Here is a 27,168-nt window from a genome sequence, read left to right as displayed (position 1 = left end):
CGATCCAGCGAGCCGGCCCCTGCACGTCACAACCCTTCCATGGTTTATCTTCCACAACCTCCTCCCCAGCAGTCCCGGTGGCACACGAAAAAAGCTGCGAACGACCTGTCAGGCTAAATGTCACAGTGTCTCCAGCCCCATTCTCCGCTGGGCAGTGGCAGGGATGCTAATGATAATGACAGGCAGAAGAAGGGACAACGTAAAGCTGGGATGCAGGCTGCAAGATCCCATTTTCCCAAGTAACACCACAAAGAATTTGTATCAAATGACGAACCCTCAAAATGGGCCAGAGGTTAGTTACCATCGCCTGATTGCATGAGTCAAAACAGATCTAGAGCCAAAGGGATTGTATCAGATTTTAAGTCTTAAAAAGCACCAAGAGAAGCCAATTCCCTGATCCACACTGCATATTTACAAGTGCCCAGGGCTGGTGCACCTGGCTGGCTCAGACAGTGGAACATGCAACTCTTGATCTCAGGGTTGTGAGTTCGAGCTCCACATGGAGTGTAGAGATGACTTAAAAATAAAATCTTAAAAAAAAACAACAACAACAAGGAAGAAGAAGTGCCCAGGAGCATGACCAACTGTGGATGGGACAAGTGCTCACGTGCAGAACCATCCCCTGACATTTATGACCAGGGAACACTCCTGCTTCCCACCCCCGGGGCCCCTCCCAGCCTAAATGCCAGGGGCAGCATCCCCAGTCACTATAATGACCGAATGGGACCCCCACAAGGCTTCAAAAGCCCTGATTGAAAGCCACTGGACCTGGCTCTTGACCAGAATGTCAGGAATCCAAAAAGAGGAGCAGGTTCAAGGAGAGACAGACAGGCAGGAAACACACTGGCAGAACCACGCATCCCCAGGTACCACGACAATGACAAGGGCCCAGTGACCATTCTGCCTGCACTGTTCCGGGCAATGGGGACAAATCACAAAAGTAACACCAGCAACCATCAAGGCCAGAGCAAACCACAATTACCTTGCCTTTAAAAACAGAACTACAAGGGCGTATATAATGCATGGGGTAAGGGAAGGGTGGAGATAGAGAAACAAGACTGGCAAAACGTTTGCAAGTGTCAAGGGTGCGGGTAGGGGAAGAGAAGGTCCATCATACTATCTTCTCTACTTTGGGGTATTCAAAAGCTTCGATAACAGAAGGTTTTTCATGAACAAAATAAAAGCTAGAAGTGTAAAAGCTCCTACTGGCTCTGCCCCCACCCCACTCTTGGCTGCAGCCTCCCGAAGGACAGAGAGGGAGCGGAGCAAGACTGCCAGGCAGGTGGGCTCCTGGCCCTGATGCCGTGAATGATTATTAGGACAGCGGTAACCACCTGGGCAGGATCCGAAACCAGGCCTGCTACCCGGTCTGAATGACCCTCTGTGTTCCTCTGGCATCCGTCCTGTGTGCAGAGGACGCTGCAATTTCTCATCCCGTCCCCCCCGCTGCAAGCTCTGCAGTGTCGCCAGGCGCCACGGGCGGGTGAAAGTCCCCCGCATCCTGATACCACACCGCACAGCCTGTCGCCGTTTCTCTGCTGTGGGATTTGGGCAGCCTGTCCTGAACGAGTCCTCAGCACCACCCAGGCACGAAGGGGCAGCTGCAGACTCTCAGCGCCAGAGAAGGTCCCAACTGACGGATAAGCACTTACGAAGGTGACGGACAAAATCAACCCAAGACCTGGTTCCCCTCCCGGTGCCTGCTGTAAGCCCAGACGCCCCTGTCCTCCCAGAAGGTGGAGAGCAAGTAGGAAAATGAATTAAAAGGCATGGTGCCTCGGGGGAGAACAGGTTCTGACACACAAAACTGCAGCAAGCAGTACAAGACAAATCTATAATTAAGTGTGGAATTAATTATGTGGTGTGCAGTCTAGGGAGTGAGATCCATGAAAACTAACCAAAGCAGGTTTCTGGGAGGAGCTAAGGCCTGAAGCAGGTGAAGGATTTAGACAGGTCCAAGGAGGAAAGGAAGCCATCCCAACAAGTTAGGGAAGGCAAGCAACGGGGCTAAGAGGCGAGAGTTCTTCAGGGTGAAGGAGACCGGTCGATGAGTCTAGAAGCTGTGTGCCAAGAAGTGGAGGCAAATGGGGTTAGATGTGGAGAGTCAGAAAAATGATGGCGGGCCTTGAAAACCAGGCAGAAGAACCTTCAACAGCTGAGTGACAAGGTTCTGACACACGAAGTTCACACCACAGCCAACCATCTGCCTCCTGGGGACAAGTTTCTCACTTCTTTTTGGGCTTTAGTTTCTTGGTCAAAATGAAAATGCTGTGTCTCACCTAGGAAACAGGGAGCCACTGATGGTTTCTGAGCAGAAGAGAGACAGGAGAAATGCTGAGTGCAGATTCACCTGAAGGGTAAACGGAGGGTGAGAGGCAGAGGGAAAAAGAACAGTTCGTGTCTCTTGGGGTAACGAGAGCCTGTACCTCTTGGTGTCAGACGAAACTCCTGTCTCCACGAATGCCTCCCTGGGCGGCCCTGAGCAGGTGCCCCGACTTCTCAGCATGCCCACGGGTTACTCCACCTACCCCACAGGCCTGGGGATGCAATGAGATGACTTCCCTAGCCCCAAATGTGGCACCAAGTAGACAACAGACGCGTTTCCCTCCGCCCTCTAAGAGCAGAAAGACATTAGGAAAGAAGAATCAACAGCACTTGGTGAATGGCAGGGTATGGCAGAAATGGGACAAAGAGGAATTGAGAGAGGCTCTGAGGATTCCAGCCCACGGCGCCCAAGGATAAATAGCATGAGTGCCAGACACGGGGCAGTAAAGGGGGCGGGAGGGGGTATTTGGTTTAAAGGGGAAAATAATAGGCTCCTGTCTTGAATGCTCAAATTTGAAGAGACAGAACTGTGAAGAAATACGGAAGGCATCATTTAAAAGGCAAAACCAGAGCTCAGAAGCAAGATAAACTTAGGGGGAACCAGGATAGGATAAGAACGGATGTGCTCCCCAACGAAGAGCGAACCTCAAGCAAGACGAGCGGAGGGCCCCGACCACGTTGTGGAGAACCGCTGGAGTTAGCCAGTCAGAAGAGGAAAAGAGGAAAAGAGAAGAGAAAAGGCAGCGGCCAGCAAGAGGCACAGGAAGAGGAAGAAGGAATAAACCAGGCGTGTGCTGCTGCAGGCCAGAGAAACCAAGGAAAGAACACTGTGGGAATGAGGAGCTGGACGGTGGTCTCAAAAGCAGCACACGGAAGAAAGAGGCTAGAGCAAAGACTACTCGTGTCACAGTAAGAAAGCCACTGGGGCCTTCCGCCTGTTGGCTCAGTGATGGTGGAAGCAGTCACGGTCGGAGGTTAAAGGAGGCAGGAGCTCAGAAGAAATGGCCACAGTGCAGGCCCACCTGGTGAAGAAGACAGGAGACGACGGCAGACGCAGGGAGAAGCAAGGGTGGTTGGGGGCCAAAGGGAAAGGTGACACAGAGACGCGAAAGTGCCCGAAAGCACCTTCGGCTCTTACTCTCTGTAAAGACGTCAAGCGGCTCTGGCAAACTGAAATGACTCTAAGAAGGAAAACCTGACACTGGAGGGGCAAAGAACAGAACAGAGAGAGATGCTGGAAGAGAAGCAGTCCAAAGGAAACAAAGGAACTTCTCCAGGACGGAACGTTTCGCTTGCCGAATGAAACCTCCAACCGCTGCAAAGCTCTGCCCACGGGAAGGCAGCAGCTCTTCTATTCAAGCAACTGGGAGCTTTGGGACCTACGTGGAAAATCCCGGCTGCGGCGCGGGCCTGCGGCCTGGAGCACTTGCAGCCCAAGGCTGGAGCCCTACTAGGGGGCTGTGGTGAAGCGTGGTGGGGCTTGGCCACCAAGGGGAAGAGTTCTGCTAGAGATCGCCAGCAAGAATTATTATTCTAGACACAGCTTTGGGGTGCTGTTAAAGTCTTGTTTCCATAAAAGCCTAACCGTCTCGAAGCAGAATTTACAGCTCCCCTGAGCAGGATGTAATCACTTGAAAGAAATCGAACCGGCCTGTGGGTTTGAAGGCAGGCATTAGCTCCTCCTGGAGACACGTCAGATGGCCCAGTGGCCGAGGGTCCAGGACATCTGTGTAGCTGTCAAGGAAGTGACCGCGCTGCCCATGCGAATGGAAAACAGCTTCAGACCACGACAGAGAGAGGCTTGCGTAATAGGAGGAGGATGGGCTTTAAAAACAAAAATCAAATTGCTAAGGCAAACAGGCTTTAAAGTGCTGGGAAAAAATAACCCCAGTGAATATGATGTTGCGTGGGGTTTGTATGGGTGTGTGTTGTGGGGTGTGTGTGTGTGTGTGTGTGTGTGTAAGTCAGAAACAGGAGATTCAAAGCTAAAATTTTTCTGAAATTCATCACTGCCACCCTGAATTAGACCCTATTGCGCAAGTGTGTATAGATGGGTCTCGAAGACCGAAATGTGCATTCACAACCCTCAAGCAGGGCCTCCACCTGAAAACTGCAGGGTAGTAAAGAGGAACATCTCCAAGCAAAGCCAGGAACATTCCTCCATACTTTTTAAGCATCAGAAAGCCATTCCCTATTGAATATATGCAAAGCATCTAAACCTAATACCACTTTCTCTCCCTCTCCTTCTTCCCCTCTCTTTCTCACTCTTCCCCCCACCCCGCCCTCGTGTCTCTTCCTTTCTCCCTCCCCCCCTTCCCCCTTCCCTCTGTCTCCCTCTCTCCCTCTCTCTCCTGAAAACAACTTGTATTCAATACTCAGCCCAAATACATCCTTTCTGTCTATGGTGTGCCAGGCTCCCCTGGAGTCTCTACCAGGACTACAGGAAACCAGGCAGGACTACCTGTCTTTGTGGGGCCCACGGACTGCTTTGGGTTCTTCTCTTAGATAATATGCACACAGCACACCTAAAATAGCAGGATCAAAGTGTATCTCTTTATTTGATCACCTTTAGTTGCATCTGAGCAAAACCTCTCTTTATTCTGACAGACCTAGTAACGCCATCTGCTTCTGCGAATTCACAGAACAAGAGACAAACGTGAAAACAACGGCCACACGGAGTGCCCATGAACTCCAAGGAGAGCAGGTAGTATGAAGGAAAGGGCTGCTGCTAGTGCACCTGTAACAAGAACCCATCCAGGCACGGGCACGGGGATCCAGGAAGGTTTCCCTGAGAAAATGATCCTGAGGCTGGGAACTGAGGAGTGTTAGTAAGGTGAAATGAAAAAGGAACGTTCTAGGACAATCCCACCCATAACACCATGTGAATAATCGCACCGCCATCAGATGTCTACCAGTTCAAATTTTAACAAGTCCAGAATGAAAGTTGATCACCTGCCCTCAAACCCATTCCTCCCAGCCTCCCCGTCTAGGTAAACCATGACTCTATCCTGCCAACTGCTCGAGCCAAAAACCTTCACCACATCCTTTCCTCAGCTCTGCCTTAACCACACGATGCGTTGACTCTACTTTCTTTTTTTTTTATTTTTTTTATTTTTTTTTATTTTTTTATTTTTTTTTTTAAATTTTTTTTTTCAACGTTTTTATTTATTTTTGGGACAGAGAGAGACAGAGCATGAACGGGGGAGGGGCAGAGAGAGAGGGAGACACAGAATCGGAAACAGGCTCCGAGCCATCAGCCCAGAGCCGACGCGGGGCTCGAACTCACGGACCGCGAGATCGTGACCTGGCTGAAGTCGGACGCTTAACCGACTGCGCCACCCAGGCGCCCCGACTCTACTTTCAAAATATCTCGAGAACCCAACCACCTCCACGGCTGCTACCCTGAACCAAGATGCTCTGGCTCCTGTGACGTGCCTCTCTGCGGGTCTCCCTGCCTCTATGTCCCCCTTGCAGAAAGCCTCCCATGCGGCAGCCAGCAAGATCACATCCCTCCTGTGCTTAGAACCCTTCTCAGACTCTGTCACCAAGTAAAAGCCAATGCTGCTACACGGACCCGTGGGCCCACGGACCCCGTGTCATCTCGCTCCTCTGTGTCACTCCACCCACATTCCCCTTCGGCCTGCTCCTCTCCGACAGTACTGTTTGCTGATGGTGCAACGTGCACGCACACTCCACGTTCCCACTTCAGGGCCTCTGCGCCGTTGTCCTCTCTGCCTGGAATGCTCTTCCTGAGGTTATCTGTATGGCCCGCTCCCTTATGTCCTTCAACTCTCTGCTCGAGTACCACTGCATCAGAGAGACCTGAGTAAAATGGTAACGACCCCATCAGCACGCCCTTCCTTTCTGGCCCTACTTTATTTTCTCTATAGCACGTATCACCCTCTCCCGCAACAAACATTCACTCGTTTCTTTGTTTTACTGTGTCTCCCCGTTGGCCATAAAGCTCCATAAGGATAATGACTTTTATTTGTTTCCTGCTGCATCCCCAGACCCTAGAACAGAACCCGGCCTGGAGTCTGTGCTTAACAACTACTTGGCGAATGAAGAAAATGAATACATCATGCCACCACCAGCGTCTCCTGTTTGGGGGAAATATTTTCAGGACGTCTGCCCGACTCCCGACAACACTCATCTCTCACAACTGCTTTCCCCTCCAGACACAGTTGTTCCAAGTGATCATGTCCTTGGTACTCTCCTCAGACCAAGATGGATGGCATCTGAGCCCATGAGAATCCTAGACTTTGTACGAAGTTGCTGGTTTCAATGTCTGCAAGGGGCCAGAAGGAAGGTTTGTAAGTCAGGAAGCAGAGGAATCTGCTCAAGGAAAAGAAGGATGGAAGCAGGTGTGTGGAGAGCAGGTAGACTGGACACAGAGAGGCAGCAAGACGGAGGAGGGAGAAAGGAGAGAGTGGAGGCCAAAGGACTGCCAACAGCAAGATTTCCATCCACCACTTGGGTCCCGCAGTCAGATGCAGCGTCAAGGTGCAGCCCAGTGTCCCCTGGGCAGCCCGGGCCTAGCGGACTCCAAAGACAAGAACAGGCTGAGAGAGCGTGCAAATACTCTATCAATGCGGCCGTGCGATACGTACCTCGCCGAGATGTTCAGGGCTGAGCTCAGGTTTCGGGTAACGCACAGCGCAGGCACAAAATCATAAGATCATAACCTGCCTTTTCATTTACGTAGCGAGTGTCTCACTTCAGAACCTTACTTCATCCCAGCAAAGCTAGAACTATCCTCCTCCTCACATTCATAAGGAGAGACACACAAGAGACGTAAGATGTTTGCACAGATCAAGAATGGGAAGCCTCTAGGAAAAAGTCAGACTTGGGGTCACAGTGTCTTCATCCTACAACACACCCTAGAAGAAGACCAACAACCCGAATTCATTTCAGAGGCCAAGGAGAGAAGAATCGAGCAGCTTCCCAAGAGACTTTGTATTTAAGATGCGTCAAACGCGGAAGTAACTCGTAAGTGTCTTCTGGGGGAACGTACCCGAAAGGACACACGGAACTTTACGGGCCGCAACAAGACACAGCTGTCATTCAGAGCTCTGGTTCACCGTAGAGACCATCAGAGTCCTTGGTAAGAAGGAACTGATCCCAAATTATCACCTCCCGGGAAACAACTGAAGTACAAGTGCCAAGAGAATAATGCCTTGCTGTCGGGATCCAACTTCAGTTTCAGAGGGTTTAGATTGTAATGAGTCTCTGCTTCCACGTATCTAGTTGGTTTCTATAATGGTTTGGTTCTGTTCTGAGCTGTATTCCCCAGGCCCCAACCTTAAAGGGCAATTGGGGTGGGGGGGGCCTGGGTAGCTCAGTTGGTTAAACATCTGACTCTTGGTTGCGGCGCAGGTCATGATCTCACGGGTGGTGAGATCAAGCCCTGTGTCGGGCTCTGTGCTGAGAGTTCGAAGCCTGCTTGGGACTCTTTCGCTCCCTCTCTCTGCTTCTCCCCTGCTCATGCTCTCTCTCAAAATAAATGAACTTAAAAAACAACAAAGGGTGTTTTTTAAAATTAACTGGATTTGAGAAGCAGATACCTAAGAGACCCAGAAAGCAGGTCACCAGCTGTTTAGGTCTGGTTTCAGCTGTCATCAGATGAAACGTTAGTCCTGTGCTCTGATTTAGCGAATGACAATTTATGAGATCAGCCTGACCTCTATGGAGAACAGACATGGTATTGTTTTTTTCCATTTTTCCCAAAAGCCGGTTCACCGGCTTTGTTGTTAATAATGTATAAAAGATTACCTGAATCTGAGATGTCACAGCGAAACTATCAGGTCAGCATTTAGAAGCAACCTTCTTTTTCCAAGGCCAGGAAAGTCACGCTAGGAGCTATTCTAAGGTCACATCTTGACCCCACCGACAGGATCGTGAGCAACACCCCTGATGCCACAAGCTTCCCGGGAAGGTCTGACTTTGTTTCCCTAAGCACTGCCTAAGTGACATTAGTGTTCAAGAACTCACCAGGCAATAGACACCCACCTCACTGCTGTCACTTTTTTTAAAGTTCATAGCCACTGTGAAGGAAAAGTGGTGTGGACGAATGATCGCCTCAGCTACCATTTTAAGAGATTGTGTAACGGAGTGCCTGGGTGGCTCGGTCGGTTGAACGTCTGACTCTTGATTTTGGCTCAGGTCATGATCCCAGGATCGCGAGACAAGCCCCATGTCGGGCTCTGCATTGAGTGTGGAGCCTGCATGAGATTCTCTCTCTCCCCCTTTACCCCTCTCCCCAGCTTGCTCTCTGAATGAATGAACGAATGAGTGAATGAATAAAATGTAAAATGAACAAGGATATAGATTAAAAAAACAGCTCACGACCGGGGTGCCTGGCGGCTCAGTCAGTTAAGCGTCCGACTTTGGTTTCAGCTCAAGTCATGATCTCATGGTTTGTGGGTTAGAGCCCCACACTGGCCTCGGCGCTGAGCACAGAGCCTGCTTAAGATTCTCTCTCTCTCTCTCTCTCTCTCTCTCTCTCTCTCTCTCTCCCCCTCCCTCTGCTCCCTTCTCTGCTTGCACACGCGCTCATTCTCTTTCAAATTAAAAAATTAAAAAAAAAAACAAAACCTTAAACCATTTTTAAAGGATCTAAGATTTAAAAAAAAAAAAAAAAGAATTCCATAGAACTACTCTACAATCCAGCAATTGCACGATGAGGTATTTACCCAAAGGACACAAAAATACAGATTCAAAGGGGTACATGCACCCTAATGTTTATAGCAGCATTATCAACAATAGCTAAACTATGGAGACAGCCCCAAATGTCCATCGACTGATGAATGGATAAAGAAGATGTGGGGGGTGTGTGTGTGTAGATATATGTGTACACACAAACACACACACACACACACACACACACACTGGAATATTACTCAGCCATCGAAAAGAATGAAATCTTGCCATCTGCAACAACGTGGATGGAACTAGAGTGTATTATGCTAAGTGAAATAAGTCAGAGAAAGATAGATATCATATGGTTTCACTCATATGCGGAACTTAGGAAACAAAACAGATGAACGTATGGGGGAGGGGAGAGGGAAAAAAACCACAAGAGACTTAACGATAGAGAACAAACTGAGGGTTGATGGAGGGAGGTGGGCAGGAAATGGGCTAGATGGGTGATGGGTACCAAGGAGGGCACTTGTGATGAGTAGTGGGTGTGTTGTATTTAAGTGAAGAATCACTGAATTCTACTGCTGAAACCAATATTGTGCTGTATATTAACTAAAATATAAATTTTAAAAAATTCCATAGATACCAAAGTATTTACAAATAAAATAACACGGTATCAAGGGGCGCCTGGGTGGCTCAGTTGGTTAAGCATCCGACTTCGGCTCAGGTCATGATCTCGTGGTTTGTGAGTTCAAGCCCCGCATAGGGCTCTGTGCTGACAGCTCAGAGCCTGGAGCCTGTTTCAGATTCTGTGTCTCCCTCTCTCTCTCTGACCCTCCCCCGTTCATGCTCTGTCTCTCTCTGTCTCAAAAATAAATAAACGTTTAAAAAATAAAAAAAAATAAAAAAATAACACGGTATCAGGGATAACTGGCAACGTTGATAATGATGCACGGGGGTTCCTTATACACATCTATTTTATATAGTACATTCAAAAAAATATTTTTAAGTTTTATTTATTTAAGTAATCTCTACACCCAATGTGGGTTTCGAACTCACAACCCCGAGATGAAGCGTCACATGCTCTTCGGACTGAGCCAGCCGGGCGCCCCTCAACATTTTTTCTTAATCAAGTAGGAAAAAGCACTTCTCAGTTCAAACAAACTGCATGTGTGTGCACATGTGTACGCATGACGATCAGGAAAACGTGAGCAGTGACTGATATCCACAATGTCAAGGCGTTACTGTTAATAATTTTAAGCGTGAGCATGGTACTCTAGTTATGATCTTTCGAAATGAAATAGTTACAGATGAAAAAACACCTGGGATTTGCTTCAAGATAAGCCAAGGCAGGGGGAGGCAGTGGGGAGGAGTTAAAAAAAAGACCAGGGGCGCCTGGGTGGCGCAGTCGGTTGAGCGTCCGACTTCAGCCAGGTCACGATCTCGCGGTCCGTGAGTTCGAGCCCCGCGTCGGGCTCTGGGCTGATGGCTCGGAGCCTGGAGCCTGTTTCCGATTCTGTGTCTCCCTCTCTCTCTGCCCCTCCCCCGTTCATGCTCTGTCTCTCTCTGTCCCAAAAAAAAAAAAAAAAAAAAAAAAAAAAAAACGTTGAAAAAAAGACTGGCCACAGGGCACCCGGGCAGCTCAGTTGGTTAAGTGTCTGACTCCTGATCTCAGCTCAGGTCTTGGTCTCGGGGTCGTGAATTCAAGCCCCATTGTTGGGCTCCACACCGGGCATGGAGTCTACTTTAAAAAAAAAAAGACTGGCCACATATCAACAACTGTCAATGCTGGGTGACAGACATATTGCTGTGATTACACTCTGCCCTCTGCTCTTGGACAGATCTGAAATTTTGCATAATAAAAACTTTGGAAAAATAGGTTTGCCATTCCAATTTCTGTACTCATCCCGCCTATCTCATGAGGCTTTATAAAGACTACATGAAATGAATGAAAACAAGTGAATGAATGGAATTAAATGACCAGAAATGCTGCTCTTTATTTTCGCCGCTGGTGGGACACAGGGAAGAAAGCAGTGGGCTTGAGATTTAAAAATTCTGACTGATTGGGGCACCTGGGTGGCTCAGTCAGTTAAGTGTCCGACTTGAGCTCAAGTCACAATCTCACAGTTCGTGAGTTCAAGCCCCATGTCGGGCTCTGTGCCGACAGCTTGGAGCCTGAAGCCCGCTTCGGATTCTCTGTCTCCCCCCCTCTCTCTCTCTCTGCTCTGTCCACACTTGTGCTCCCTCTCTCAAAAATAAATAACGAACATTAAAAAAGAATTCTGGGGGCATCTGGGTGGCTCAGTCGGTTAAGCGTCGGACTTTGCCTCAGATCACGACCTCATAGTTCATGATTACAAGCCAAGCGTCAGGCTCTACGCTGACAGCCCAGAGCCTGGAGCCTGTTTCAAATTCTGTGTCTCCCTCTCTCTCTTCCCCTCTCCTGCTTGCTCTCTTTCTCTCAAAAATAAACAAACATTAAAAAACACTGTTTTTTAATCTGACTCATTATGCTGATCATGAGTTTCTCAGTGATGCCCTTCATCACTGTCTCCCCTCTGTTAACTAGAAGCTCCCTTTTCCTTTTTTAACGTTTTTATGTATCTCGGAGAGAACGCTAGTGGGGGAGGGGCAGAGAGAGAGGGAGACAGAGGATCTGAAGCAGGCTCTGTGCCAAGAGCAGCCCGAGGTGAGGCTCGAACTCAAGAGCCACGAGATCATGACCTGAGCCGAAGTCGGATGCTCAACTGACTGAGCCATCCAGGTGCCCCTCAACTAGAAGCTCCTTAAAGACAGAAACCCTGTCCATCTTGTTCGACATAGTGTCCTGGGCAATAAGTCCAATGCCTGGTATGAAAAAAATAAAGCTGAGTTCAAGTTCCTGTTCAGCAATGTGGAGGGGGGAATGTGACTGTTCTATTCTGCACCCAACCTCAGCGCTGCGGTGCAATCGGTATTTGTGGTATGGTGCTGGATGGTTTACTTAACCTCCCCAAGCCTCAGGCTCCTCCTCTGTAAAATGGAAATAAAGTCTATCTCAATAAGCTGATCTGACCTGTAGCCACTTCATGTGGCCATTCATTTGTTCCACATTTATTGATTCTAAAAGTCCTACAGAAAGTAAGTAATAGTCCATCATTCCCATAAACAGAATAGTAATAATAAAGTGACATAAACATTAGATAAATGTAAATACCCATTCAACAATTATTTATGGAGTTTCTACTGTGTTCTAGGCACTGTGCCACATGCTAGGGGTAACTATGAAAGTAAGTATGGTATGATCCTTGTTTTTGAGGAAGTTTTCAATCAAATGGGTGAGAGGAGAGAGAACACGATCACAATGTGAATTGGTAAGTGACATACCAGAGTAAAACAGGAACATAGCACATTCCCTCTGGGGACATTCTCCTACCCAAGTTGGTTTCAGGAAAGAAATCAGTTCACTTCCCAAAGTTATAAACGTCAACTCCCAAATTAAAACCACCATGAGGTATTTCACTTTCACTTATTCACTGCAATAAGGCTATAGATTCTCTCTAAAGAAGCCAGCCAATGCTGGAAATCTTCCAAAGGAATTAGATCCTTTTGTTTTTCTGGGTTTTTGCCAGCAGTCCAAACCAAAAGAGCCAAATGGAGCTATTGGCTCATCCATTTAATATTAACTGCCAACTCCCTTCTCCCAGAACACAATGCCCTTCTATTTCAGAGAAGCCCCCTCAGCAACTTGTTCCCTGTCAATCAATGGCTGAATGAAGAAAGAGCACAGATTCAAGTCTTTCAGATCCAATTCCAAATACAGGGCCAACTTCTCTCTCATTAAAAATAGGATTTAATAACTCATGCAAAAAAAAAAAATTTTTTTTTAATAACTTACCTCAAATTCTTCCCAAAAGCCTTGTTTGACTTTATCTGTGGTCTCAGCTAATTTGCTTAGTTCTCGAACCCGGCTTTCTATTTCAGCAGCATTGATGCGTGTTGTGTTGAGGGGCTAATCAAATTCAGCAGTTGGTGTGAAATGAATAAAGTATTATTAAAAAAAAAAAAGTGTTAATACAAAAAAAAAAAAAAGAGTTCCATCTTGATATTTGTAAGGCAAGGACAGGAAATTCAAAGGATACAGTAATTCACAACAGAAGTTTTCAAATACAGTTTCACTTTTCTGTTTTGTCAGAAAATGTATCTTTCTTCAATCCCCACACACACTTTACTCTGCTGATATAAATTCAAACCTATTTTTCTTCATAAATCGATCCCAACATTATTTGGGGAGATGATATAATTTGCCACTAGGTGCTAAGAGGGAACTCTGAAGTAGCAGTAACTCCAAAGGGAGTAAGTGTAATCACCGTAAGTAAACCAAAGGGAGGCCTAGAACGAACACTTGGTAAAAGCTTGCCTTAGAAACTCCATAAAGCCTTTTAGAGATACACATGGAGATATCATGGAAATGACATAATACCTGGAATTCGTTTCCAAATACCCCCGGGGAAGAGCAGTGGAGTGTGGTAACAATGAAACAAGATTTTTAAGTTGATCACAATTGAAGCTGGGTGATGGGTGTATGGAGGTCATTGATATTATTCTACTTCTGTATATTTAGAATATTCTGTATCAGGATTTTCTAAACTCCGTAAGGAGATGAAGCTTTAGCTTTCTAATATTCTCACCTGCTTGAGTTGTAGCACTGTGCCCAATGTTTCCACCATGGGGTTCTTCTTGTAATGCTCCACGAGATCTGTCAAAGAGTCAAACCGTTCTCCTCCACCAACATCATATTTCAGTTCCTTTCAAGACCAAAAAAAAGAAAAAAATCCTATTACCTTTATGTTAAATTATTATTTTTCCCAGCTGAAGTACAGAGCTGACTCTCCCCCAAAGAAAAAATGGCTGTCGTAGTACAAAGGAGAGAAAGCAAGGATGATGGAACAGGAAAGGCCGACTCAATGGGAAAGGGCTCACCGTGGGGTGTGAGTGAGAGCTAAGTAAGTATCCCTCAGCACCAGGGGCACAAAAGTCTCCCCTTCATACGTTAACTAAGTAGGTTAAAGAAAGCAGCATTATTTACTATTTACTTACACTCTAGGCTAAGCAACCATACGGCAGGCTGCTGAAGAGAGGTAAATAACAATTTCTCTCTGAAATGCAACAAACTCCAAGGCTGGCTAGGCAGCACTGAAGCCCCAACACCCATGTCTCTATTTTCCTCTTCTAATGAAACTTTAAAAGGGAAATTATAAACAGAGACCAGGAAATTTTCTCTGACAAAAAGATCAGAATAGGCGACTTCAGGGAAACAACAGGAAAACAGTTAAACTCAGAAAATGCAAAACCCTAAAAATTAAATATGAAGATGTTTGGGTATGATCTTTTATTTAAAAATAAAACTGCGGTGGGGAGGAGGAGAAGCACTTTCAGAATGACAAAGGACAGACCTCTGAAAATCCATTCTTCCGTAAAAGCAACAAAAATACTGGTAAAAACTGTCACCGACTTCTTCAGAACTCTGAAAATTAACCAAGGACTTGCACCAGTCCAAGGAACATTTATTTGAGAAAAATGATTGAATCTTGGTAAGGAGCAAACCGTGGCATTCTAACTTGCCCTCTCTTCCCATGCACCTCTCTCTTTCAGTCGCCTTGAAAACCAACAGCCTCATAACCACAGTAGTTGCGAGAGCCAGCAACACAGCATAGCCAGAGGGGACAGAATGGATTTGGAACCCTCTCAAGGGACCTATCCCCGGAGAATATTCCCTACAGGCAAACCTTGCTTTATTGCACTTCACTTCATTGTGCTTTGTGCTTTGCGGATATGTTATTTTTTACAAATTAAAGGTTTGTGGCAACGCTGCATCCAGAAAGTCTATCGGCACCATTTTTCCAACAGTATCTGCTCACTTTGTGTCTCTGTGTCGCGTTTTGGTAATTCTTCCGATGTTTCCACTTTTTCATTATTACTATATGTGTCACGGAGTTTCTGTGATCGGTGATTATGACTTCCTGAAAGCTCAGATGATGCTTAGTGTTTTTAGCAACAAAGCATTTTTTAATTAAGGTTTGTTGTCCGTTGTTTTCTAGACATACTGCAACTGTACACTTAATAAGATACAGTATAGAATAAACAGAACTTTTATATGCACTGGGAAACCCAAAAAACTCATTTGACTTGCTTTGTTGCAATACTCACTTTACTGCAGTGGTCTGGAACTGAACCCATAATATCTCTGAGATATACCTGTATTGGGCCTGCTTAGCAGCTGCCTGGAAAAGCCCTGTTTTCAGAGCTTATGTTTACTTGACCTGACTTAGAGTTCACTCAGCCCTGTCTTCAGGGGATCTGCCAAAAACAATCAGCAGCAACTGTTTAATATCAGAGCAGCCTGAGGCAGCAATACCAACCAGTTAAAGCAAATAAGAGACTGACCAAAACGGAAAAAGGAAAATCTAGGTGATGTCCACATAGGGCTTGGAAAACCTCTAACATAGAGAGGCAAACCAAGCAACAAACTCTTAACTGTAGAGAACAAACTGATGGTTACCTGAAGGGAGGTGGGTGGGGAGAAAGGTTAAATAGGTGATGGGGATCAAGGAGTGCACTTGTTGTGATGAGCACCAGGTGTTACACGGAGGTGTCGAATCCCTATACTGTACACCTGAAACTAATTATTACGCTGTATGTTAATTCACTCGAATTTAAATCAAAAGTTAAAAACAACAACAACAACACCTCTAACATATTCTTGAGAATCCAGAGGGCTATGTGACTGTGCAGGGCTGTGTGAAGTGTAGGGAAGATCCAAGAAATCCCTTATCTTTACCTCTAGTTGACCTTGAGGTTATGCACAAACAGAAGGTGAAGGCTAAGGCAGAGTTGGAATCGGCCAGAGCGCTGAAAGTATGCCCCAACACACACCCACACACACAGAGCCCTCCCCGCTCTCCCCCCTGCCCCCGGTAAAGGCTAGGAGACTAACCACGCAAAGACTTCAGTGGCTACACACAGCAAAGAATACAGGAAAATCATGGAACACAGAAAGAGTAACAACTACAGCAACAATAAAAAAATAGCGACAGCAAACAGCAAACCCTGGAAAAGCCGGCGTCTGATTTCCAGAGTCCTCACACTGTATCACTTAAAATGTCTAGTTGCAAACAAAAAAAAAATATGAAACATGCAAAGAAACAGGAAAGTATGGACCAAACATGGGGGAGGGGAGAACACTTAATAATAGAAACTGTCCTTGAAAAAGCCCACATAAAGACTTGAAATCAGCGAGTATAAATATGTCCAAAGAACTAAAGAAAACTTACTTTATAAATTAAAAGAAAATAGGAGGATGTTGTCTCATCAAATAGAGAATATCACAAAAACCTGTACACAAATGTTTACAGCAGCATTATTCACAATAGCTAAAATGCCCATCCATTTTTAATGGATAAACAAAATCTACTCTAGCCACACAATGGAATATTTGACAATAGAGTTTATTGACACACAGGACAATATGGATAAACCTTGAAGACATTATGCAAAGTATAAGAAGCCAGACACAAAAGCCATGTTATATAATTCCACCTATACGAAACATCTAAAATAGGCAAATCCATGAAAATGAAAAGTAGATTAGTGGTTGCCAGGAGCTGGAGAGAGGGGAAATGATGGGGAGTGACTGGGAATGGACACAAGGTTTCTTTTCGGGGTGATGAAAATGTTCTGGAATTAGTGTTGGTGATTGCATCATATGTAACATACCAAAAACCACTAACTGCTTTAAAAGGGCGAAATTACATGGTATGTGAGTTGTACCTCAATAAAGCTGTTTTTTAAAATATTTATGTAATTAAACAAATTTTTTTTGAACGTTTATTTTTTGAAATAGAGAGAGACAGAATATGAGCAGGGTAGGGGCAGATAGAGAGGGAGGCATAGAATCCAAATCAGGCTCCAGGCTCTGAGCTATCAGCACAGAGCCCGACACGGGGCTCGAACCCACGAACCGTGAGATCACAACCCGAGCTGAAGTTGGACGCTCAACCAAATGAGCCACCCAGGCGCCCCTGTATTTATGTAATTTTAAAACTGAAGCAGTAAGTGAACAGTTTCTATTTAAGAAACTATGTCAAAACAAAGTTTGACATAGTTGACCAAGAATCAACCTCCTTAGTCCCATCACCACATTAAAAACAAGAAATAGTGAGTTCAATTCTCCGAGCCTGAATGCAGGAACTCTGTAACATGAAGGCAAATGCAGTCACAGGCCAGACTGTGATAGTCCTAAGGAGGAACCGAGGTCACCACTTTAGAAACATGGAAGAGTGAGGCTGACCGACTCCAGCCACAATCAAGCAGAAACAAATTCGATAGTACAGGGCAGAGGTGATTCACTGAAGCGGGATTTAATCTGCCAGAGATAGACTGGAAGTAAATAACAAAGTCCTGAAATGATGAAACAATTATAATAAATAATATACTAAAAGCATATCAGCCTGTAACTAAACGAGCAAAGAAAATCTGACGTCGCAAGTGATGTCTGTCTTCTTCCGGCAGAAAAATCACCCAAAGACGACATTTTGCCGGACCCGTAGTTCAAGTGCGGCTTTACCTGACAGCGGATCATAACGTGGGTCACTTTAGACTTGCCATCGTTGCTTTCCCCCTTGTCATCACCAGTTCGGACAGAGAGAACAAAATCTCCAGGATGGCTCTGGCTCTCTCGTACCAGAAAGCTGCCGTGTTTTCCTTTCTCCGTTAATAATTTCTCTGCTTCTTTCCCAGAGAGGTGTCCATGAAACCACCTAAATTTTTTTAAATGAAAATCAATTGAGTTCTGTCATGAGTTCACAGCATTCTTTCACAAAACTGCCATACACAGCGAGCTCCTGAACAATTAAAAAACAGACACAGTCCTCTAAGAGATTGGTCAATCCCGCACAAGGCAGAATTTGCAGCCCAAGCAGGAAGGAAAAATGGCAAAGATGTTAAGAATAACCATTCAACTTTTTAAATGAGCCCACAGTCATTGGGAAACAAATGTCCTCAATCTTTCCTATTTTCGTTTCCATCTCCAGCTTTTAAAAATGCATTTTGTCATTTCTCCATGCCCTACCCTAAAAGGATCAACTATTTAAACACAACCATTTAAAGAAATTAAAAGAGAAAATCATGGTAGAAACAGAAAATCATTTGAATGTTTGCCCTTGCTTTGGTATGTGCAAATTACATAAGGAAGGATTTTCATTATAAATGAAGCATTCCAAATGTTTTAATATGTCCAACCAATACTTTCAACAGCCTCCAAGTTTTCTGTCAATACCTTTGGAGCATACACTGGGCTATCATTTCAAACCCTAATGCACATAACTTCTAGAGCAGGGGTGAGGGATTTTGTTAAAAATGTGAATTCCCATGCCTCACAACCAGAGGTAGTGATACATGAAGTCCGAAGGTGGCCCAGTAACCTGCATTTTCACCCAGCACTCCAGAGTCCTGATGTAGGCCATCAGAGGACAGACTCTGAGACAACAGTACTCTCAGATACTATAAAAAACATCTTGGGGCACCTGGGTGGCTCAGTCGGCTGAGCATCCAATTTCAGCTCAGGTCATGATGGTTTCTGAGTTCGAGCTCCGTGTCGGGCTCTGTCCTGACAGCTCAGAGCCTGAAGCTTGCTTCCGATTCTGTGTCTCCCTCCATCTCTCTCTCTGCCCCTCCTCCACTTGAGTTCTCTCTCAAAAATAAACAAACATTAAAAAAAAAATTTTGGGGGTGCCTGGGTGGCTCAGTCGGTTGGGTGTCCGACTTCGGCTCAGGTCACGATCTCGCGGTATAGGAGTTCGAGCCCCGCGTCGGGCTCTGTGCTGACTGCTCAGAGCCTGGAGCATGTTTCAGATTCTGTCTCCCTCTCTCTCTGACCCTCCCCCGTTCATGCTCTCTCTCTGTCTCAAAAATAAATAAACGTTAAAAAAAAAAATTAAAAAAAAAAAAATTTTTTTTTAAACATCTTAATGGGGTGCCTGGATGGCTCAGTTAGAAGAGCATGTGACTCTTGATCTCAGGGTTGTGAGTTCAAACCCCATGTTAGGGGTAGAAATTACTCAAATAAAAAAACAAACTTTAAAAAAATCTGAACCTAGTCATATTAATCATGTGGCTTTTTCCCTCAGAATCTTGGTAAGAAGGCAAGCACTATCATGGCAGAGAGTACTAATGGCTCACACTAGGGGAATATACTTTGAGTTATTTTTCATCCACCCTCAACTGAACAGAGTAAAATTTAGAGATAAACTGAGGTGGCTGACAGCCTTTTGCTTGAAGCTACAGTGGTAGCTGGAGAAACAAACTATCGGCATACAAAGAGGTGCAAACTGAAGAAACCTACCTGAAGATACAAAATATACAAACCTACTTAAGAGACCCTGAATTTGTACTGAGTCAGAGAGGAGACTGGGGCTGTAGAAAACCAATAAAAGCAATAAAAATAGGTCAAGCCCTGGCTTTCATCAGCTTAGTTCCAACACAAGGCAGCAGGGGTGGGGGAAGATCTCTGAAATGACGGAATTTCCTCTAAGCAAGGTCATTCTCCACATTTGTGGATACCAAATAAAAGAACTGATGAAAAATCTGACCCTCTGAGCTCTCTGCTTTTCGGCTTCTGAGCTTAAACTGACATCTGTTGGCGGCATTGCTGAATAGCTGGTCAGGAGCTACTACTGAGAACTGGTGCTGTTTTGGCATCTCCATTATCATTTTTCTCTCCTAACTCTCAAAGATTATCAGCTCAAGTCCAATAATCCTAAAATTACCGCATGTACCAAGAACATACAGGAATAATCTGAGATCCCTGTAAGGAACACTGATGGACACTTTTACAAGAAAAGGGGGATCTGAAAGTAATCTGATCCCATTTCTTCCTTCAGTAAAACTTTACTTGAAAAGGTTACAGCTTGAGCAACAGATCGAGCCAAACCCCCACAAAGCATTCAGAGAACACCTACAGCATGGGAGAGACGCACAGACTCTGGAGTCGCTAAAAGTCACTGACCTTTCAGAGGTAGGGTCTGCACAGTTCAAAGGATATTTGAGCTCAATAACATCTCCATTCTTCTCTTTTAATTGCCCGTGGTGTTCCATGTAATACTGGACCAGCTCAGCCAGAGTGGCAAACTTCTCCCCTCCGTACAGGTCATAGTAATCACCGGTGTTCTGAATCTTGATGTGGGTGACAGCTCCATTTCTTCTAAAATAGTCCATTAGGGGAGAAACGAAAACTAGAAAGAGCCACGCTAGTAAAAATGGATCTCATAATTCAATAGCAGATTTCACCTAAACGTGGAAACACACCCAAGAAACCGGTTTACATTTCTCCTGTAACAAATGCAGTGAGTCAAAGGACCACGTGGTCAACCGTTTCAACACAAAGGGCTCTGTTTATTGGTTCCTTTCCCTTGTACAACTTCCATGTTCAAAGTCTGACCTATCGGGGGCACCTGGCTGGCTCGGTCAGTCAGTGGAGTGTGTGGCTCTTGATCTCTCAGGGTTGGGAGTTCGGGCCCCCCATAGGATGTAGAGATTACTTAAAAATAAAATCTTTGAAAGTCTGGCCTGTCAAACTGCATATATTAAGTGACAGTAATTTTCCTCATCATTAATTAATCAAGACACATATATTAAAGTTAAACATCCATCTATCTTGTAATCTACTAAATCTACTCATTAAGTATTTTGCTCCCCACAAAATGAAACTGTATGGCTATCAAAGACTTGTACAAGAATATTCATTGTAGCCTTATTTGGAATAAAAAAATATTGGAAACTCAAATATTTAGCATCAAAATGGATAAATAGTTGTATACTCATACAATAAAACACAACACAGCAATTAAAAACAAAACAAAACAACACTGATACATACGACACGAACAAATCTCAAAAACATTACATTAAGAGAAGGAAGCCAGGGGATACCTGGCTGGCTCAGCTGGGAGAGCATACACTTGGTCTCAGGGTTGTGAGTTCGAGTCCCATGCTGGGTGTAGAGATTACTTAAAATCTTTGGGGCACCTGGCTGGCTCATTCAGTTAAGCGTCCGACTCTTGGTATAGGCTCAGGTCACGATCTCACAGTTCATGGGTTCATGGATTTGAGCCCCATTGTCAGTTCTGAGTCTGCCTGTGACTCTCTCTCTCTCTCTCTCTCTCCTCTGCCCCCTCCCCTGCTTGCACTCTCTTCTTCTCCCTCTCAAGATAAACATTTTTTTTTAAATCTTTAAAGAAAGAAAAAAAGACAGAAAGACAAAAAGAAAGACAGAAAGAAAGACAGAAAGAAAGAAACAACTATCTCACAGACCACCTATTAATCACAAAAAGAAAGGGGCGCCTGGGTGGCTCAGTCAGTTGAGCGTCCAACTTTAGTTCAGGTCAGGATCTCACAGGTCCTGAGTTCGAGCCCCACGTCGGGCTCTGTGCTGACAGCTCGGAGCCTGGAGCCTGCTTCGGATTCTGTGTCTCCCTCTCTCTCTGCTCCTAACCCACTCACATTCTGTCTCTGTCTCTCTCAAAAAAATAAACAAACATTAAAAAAAAAAATGTACTCATAATCACAAAAAGAAAAAGGTGCCTTTACAATGGGAAAATCTGGCAAACACCTCAATCAAGTGATTAAATTGAACACCCCCAAGGGGCTCCTGAGCAGCTCAGTTAGTGACACATCGTACTCTTGATTTCAGCGCTGGTCATGATATCTCATGGTTCGTGAGTCCAAGCCCTACATCTTGCTTGGGATTCTCTCTCTCTCCCTCTCTCTCTGCTCCTCCCCTGCTCTCTCGTACGTGCTCTCTCTCTCTCTCTGTTTCTCTCTCAAAAATAAATACGATACAATACAATACAATACAATACAATACAATACAATACAATACAATACAATAAAACAACACAACACAACACAACACTGAACAGCCTTGAAAAATGGGACAAGCAGGCCCCATGTGCTTCCCACTGTGAGATAATGGGGCGGGCCGAACACTGCCCCTGTGGTGCACTTGCCAAAGATGTGTCATCTGAATTTAAAAATGAGGAAATGATCAGCAAATTGAGATTGAAGGACAACCTACGAAATGACTGGCCTGACTGGCCAAAAAAGCCAGAAGAGAGAGAAAAAAAAGAAAAGGTCAGGAGAGACTAGAAACATAAAAATTGAACGCAATGAATGATCCTTGACTAGATCCTCCTGAATCTAGTGTGGGGTGGCGGCTGGGGCACGAGATGGGACACAGGGTGGGACTCAGACACTTGCAATCACTTCAAAAGCCATTACTGAAATAGCAAGGGAACTCTGAATATGAATATTAGATGGTATTATAGAAGCAAGGTTAAAATGTATTACCTATAATAATGATTTTTTTCAAGATATGGAGTTTCTTTCCTTAATGTTTATCTTTGAGAGCGAGAGAGAGAGAGAGAGAGAGAGCAGGTGAGCAGAGGAGCAGCAGAGAGAGAGGAGGGCAGAGGATCTGAAGGGCTGAGAGCAAGCACAGAGCCCGATGTGCTACTCCAACTCACGAACCGTGAGATCATGATGTGAGCCGAAGTCAGACACTTAACTGAGCCACCCACGCGCCCCTCATAACCGAGTCTGAAGTTACACAGGAGAATGTTCTTGTTTATCAGACATAGACACTGAAGTTTTTTTGTTTTGTTTTTCCCAAGGAGGACTCTTGCCCAGTGTGGAGCCCAAGACGGGCTCAAACCCATGACCCTGAGATCAAGACCTGAGGATCCGACTCTTGATTTTGGCTCAGATCGTGATCTCATGATTCATGGGTTCAAGCCCTACATCAGGCTCTGCACTAACAGTGCAGTAATAGTGCAGTGCCTGCTGGGAATCTCTCTCTCTCTCTCTCTCTCTCTCTCTCTCTCTGCCCCTCCCCCAATTACACCAACTCAAAATAAGTAAATTTAAAATAATAATAAAATAAAATAAAGGTAAAAATAGGGACACCTGTCTGACTCAGTCAGTGGAGCAAGCAACTCTTGATCTCAAGGTTGTGAGTTCGAGCCCCATGTTGGGTATAGGGATTATTTAACATCACAATCTTTTTAAAAGTTTTAAAACAAAGTAAAAAATATATTGATTATCTGCACTTTGCTTTCAAAAGGTTCAGGGGAAAAAAAGTAGACACACAAACACACACTCAGAAGGGACAAACATGACAACATGCTGGCAGGTGAAGAGAAGGTGGGTGGTCACATATTCATCTTTCAACGTTTCTATAAGCCAGAAATTTTTCAAAATAAAAAGTTGAGGGGCAAGGAAAAAAAAAAAAATCCCACCAATTCTCTAGTCCCGGTCCTGCCACTGAGTAGCTGCGAGACTAGGTTACTAACTTAACCTCTGGGTCTCAGCTTAGTCACCTGTAAAATGAAGATAATTGTGGTACTTATTCATAGGTTGCTGGGAAAATTAAATAGAATGATATGTGTAGAGTGCTTGGCACAAGGGCCTGGTGCATATGTCAAGTCCTCAATCATGTCTGCTGTCACCATCATGATCATCATATACTCTCCAAACAAACTCTTACAGCTCAAATATCACACAACGTTTAAGTTAGAGGTCCGTGCTGATTCAAGCCCTGAGGCCTCACGAAGACCCATTCCTTGTATTAAAACACAAGAAAAAGTTAACTACGGGGGCTCCTCAAAAACTAATCCAAGCCAAAAAGAGGTTTCCCAAGTCCCAAAGGGATCCTAAATAAACCCACCACAGTTTATCCAACCCTCTATTGTGGGAGTGTTTTCAGTTTGTTTTACATTTTTTGAACAGTATGGCCAACATCCTGTTACAGGTCTCTTTGAGCAGGTGGGACGGTTTTTCTAGAAACTGACCTTCTCTTATATACTTATTTCCCTTACTCTTGATTATTCCAGGAGCTGTAACGCTACTGCCTTATGATTTTGCTTTTATTATTACTATTTTCAAATAAGGAAGTAAGATGTGTTGACCATACTGTTCAAAACATTTGAAACAAAAACAACTCAGTGTCCCACAACAGAGGACTGGATAAACTGTGGTAGGTTCACAACATTTGACTATAGCCATCAACATTAAAATTAATAATTAGATCTCTATGTACCAGCACAGACCTCAAAAAGTTTAAACAGGAAGTTGCAGAATAATAGATACATTCTAAGGCCTGTGTATGTGAATTCTAAAAACACACAAACCAACTTTATATTGTTCACAATAGCAGCAAGACAGTGCAAGTATAAAAACACATTCAGGAAGGATACATGCCAACCTCTCGATGGCGGTTTCCTCTGGGGAAAGAGGGAGGGGATGGGACTGGGCAGGGGAACAAACGGGACCACAACTTCCTCAGTGATGTTTTATTTCTTGAAAAAGAAAAGTGATCTGAAGAACCTCTTCAAAAGCATTTTTCCCATTAAGAAATCAACAGAAGGAAAAGGGAAAATGCAGGCAACCAGGTTCAGGATGTGCGGAACCCGGACCAAGCGGTGGTGATGACGGTCTGTTCACCTCACCCGCGGGGGTCTCTCAGGGGAGAAGTGCCCATCATGATGCCCCTTCTGCTGTATTCCCATGCGCCCACTCTCGGGAGGCCTCGCCTGAGGCCCGTGAGCAGGCTCGAGTCGCATCTGACACGTGGGCCAGGCCTTGCCATGGGCCAGCAGGCAGGCCTTCAGACTCCCAGGGAGGGTAGCAAGCGGTCCTGGTGTGATCTTAACGTTTCTCACCCTTTCAGGGTTCTCTTTTTCTTCCAACTTACCTGACAGAAAGGGTGAAGTCTCCAGGGTTACTTTTACTGGGCCTCGCCAAAAAACTGCCATCAACTCCTCTTGTCAACAGCAGGTTTTCTGCCTCCACGCCAGTGATGTTTGGGTGAAACCATCTTGAGCAAGAGAAAAATGGAGAGAGCCATGAAAACCAAGGGACTCTGTCACTTCCCACACCATCACACCGAAAATGCCTAGGGGTAGAGCAGCTAATAGAAATAAAAAACAAGGGGCGCCTGGGTGGCTCAGTCAGTTGAGCGTCCGACTCTTGATTTCAGCTCAGGTCATGATCTCATAGTTTGTGAGACTGAGCCCCACACTGGGCTCTGCGCAGACAGGGAGAGCCTGCTTGGGATTCTCTCCTCCCTCTTTCTCTGCCCTTCCCCACCCCCAAATAAATAAACTTAAAAAAAAAATCTTTACAAAAATACAAAACAAGACCTTCCCTTCCTCTTCCCCCTCCTCTCCTTGGTCACTCCCACCCCCCTTGACTTCCTCTTGGTAGGAGCCTAGCTAGCATCCTGCCAGCACGATGGGTGGGGCTGGGGCATGGTCAGTGGGACCGGGGCTGGGGGTTTGGATATTAAGCCAAGCCCAAAGCCCAAAAAGACAGTCCAGGAGATTGAATACATGGAGTGGAATTACACAAGTAAATAAACAAAGAAACTAATGAATAAACATACTGAGGATAATGAGAGCCAGATTTCTCACTGTTGGAGAGGCAATATACATATAGACAGGGAGAACGCCCAAATAAACTCTGGTGTTAGATTAGAATAGGAGGTAATGTAAACTCTAGCTTTTAACATACATATAGAGATAACTATAGAAATACAGATGTAGGTTTCCATGTAGGTATGTGCATATGTATGATGCATACATATTTTCCTAGCTCTTTCTTCTAAAAGGGCCTGGAAGCAATGACACCCCAGTAGCCATCAGCATAACCAGCCCCCTTATCATGGTTTCTAAATACTTTTCTCCAACAAAAGGAACCGGGTTTCTTGGAGAAAAAGCTGATTCCAGTTCTGGGCACTAAAAGTAAGATGAATTTGGAACACCTTCCTGTATCCAGCTCCAATGAGGACATGTCAAAAGAATACAAGAGCCAGCTTAAAGGGACTCATACCTGCCAAATTAGACAATTTGTACCTCAAAATTAAAAAACGATATTGGGGCATCTTGGTGGCTCAGTTAGTTAAGCATCCAACTTCAGCTCAGGTCACAATCTCACAGTTCGTGAGTTTGAGGGCTACGTCGGGCTCTGTGCTGACAGCTCAGAGCCTGGAGCCTATTTCAGATTCTGTGTCTCCCCCTCTCTCTGCCCTTCCCCTGCTCATGCTCTGTCTCTCTGTCTCAAAAATACACATTAACCATTTTTTTGAAATAAAAAATGATATTAATAGAAAACAGACCATTGAATAAAATAAGAAACCTAACAGTCCATATGGATCTCAGTTTTTTTTAACTAATTACGGTTCTTCCAAAAATTAAGTATGGACTAACCATATATACCGAAATTCCACTTCTGGGTATATACCCAAAAGAACTAAAAGCAGGAACTCAGATATTTGTATACACATGTTCATAGCAGCACTACTCCTAACAGCCAAATGGTGGATGCAACCCAAGTGCCTACCAACGAACGAATGGATCAACAAAATGTGATTATATACATCAACGGAATATAATTCAGCCTTGATAAGTTAGAAATTCTGCCACACGCTACAACACGGATGAAACTCGAAGACATTGTGTTGAGTGAAACACACCAGTCACAAAAGGGCATATACTGTAAGACCCTACCTCTCCATGATGCACCTAGGGTAGGTCAAACCCAAAGAGACAGAAAATAGGATGGTGGTTGTCAGGAACTGGAGGAGGACATGGGAGTGTTAGTGCTTAACAAGCACAGAGATTCAGTTGAGAAGATGAAAATGTTCTGGAGATGGATGGTGCGGGTGGCTGTCCACCAATGTCAATGTGCTTAATGCCACTTAAAAATCATTAAAATGATGCGGCGTCTGGGTAGTTCAGTCGGTTAAGCATCTGACTCTTGATTCAGCTCAGGTCATGATCCCACAGTTCATGAGATCGAACCCCGTGTTGTGCTCTGCACTGACAATGCAGAGCCTGCTCGGGATTCTGTCTCCCTCTCTCTGTCCCTCTCCCACTAGCACACACACACACACTCTGTCAATCAATCAATCAATCAATCAATCAGTATTTTTGAAAGTTTTAGGGGCACCTGGGTAGCTCAGTTGGTTGAGTATCTGACTTCAGCTCAGGTCATGATCTCATAGTCCGTGGGTTTGAGCCCCGCGTCGGGCTCTGTGCAGACAGCTCAGAGCCTGGAGCCTGCTTCGGATTCTGAGTCTCCCTCTCTCTCTGCCCCTCCCCTTCTCACGCTCTG

General features: G+C 45.0%; 1 protein-coding gene across 2 annotated transcripts in view; it reads right to left on the bottom strand.

Moving 5' to 3' along the window:
• Positions 1-27,168, bottom strand: part of PTPN11 (protein tyrosine phosphatase non-receptor type 11) — a 79,833-nt gene that overhangs the window by 34,876 nt on the left and 17,789 nt on the right. For both annotated transcript variants that reach the window (XM_047088022.1, XM_047088023.1), the window contains exons 2-6: positions 24,749-24,871; positions 20,009-20,203; positions 17,570-17,762; positions 13,635-13,751; positions 12,842-12,955 (exon numbers count right to left, since the gene is read on the bottom strand). In XM_047088022.1, coding sequence (XP_046943978.1) covers positions 12,842-12,955; positions 13,635-13,751; positions 17,570-17,762; positions 20,009-20,203; positions 24,749-24,871 — 742 coding nt within the window. The remainder of the gene's footprint in view (positions 1-12,841; positions 12,956-13,634; positions 13,752-17,569; positions 17,763-20,008; positions 20,204-24,748; positions 24,872-27,168) is intronic.

Source organism: Lynx rufus, unplaced genomic scaffold (genome assembly GCF_022079265.1).
Source record: "Lynx rufus isolate CCGP_SWC_20201006 ecotype Redwood Valley unplaced genomic scaffold, mLynRuf1.p SCAF_24, whole genome shotgun sequence".
Classification (NCBI taxonomy): domain Eukaryota; kingdom Metazoa; phylum Chordata; class Mammalia; order Carnivora; family Felidae; genus Lynx; species Lynx rufus.
The sequence above is the reverse complement of the archived record's forward strand: the minus strand, read 5'-3'. Positions and strand labels throughout refer to the sequence as shown.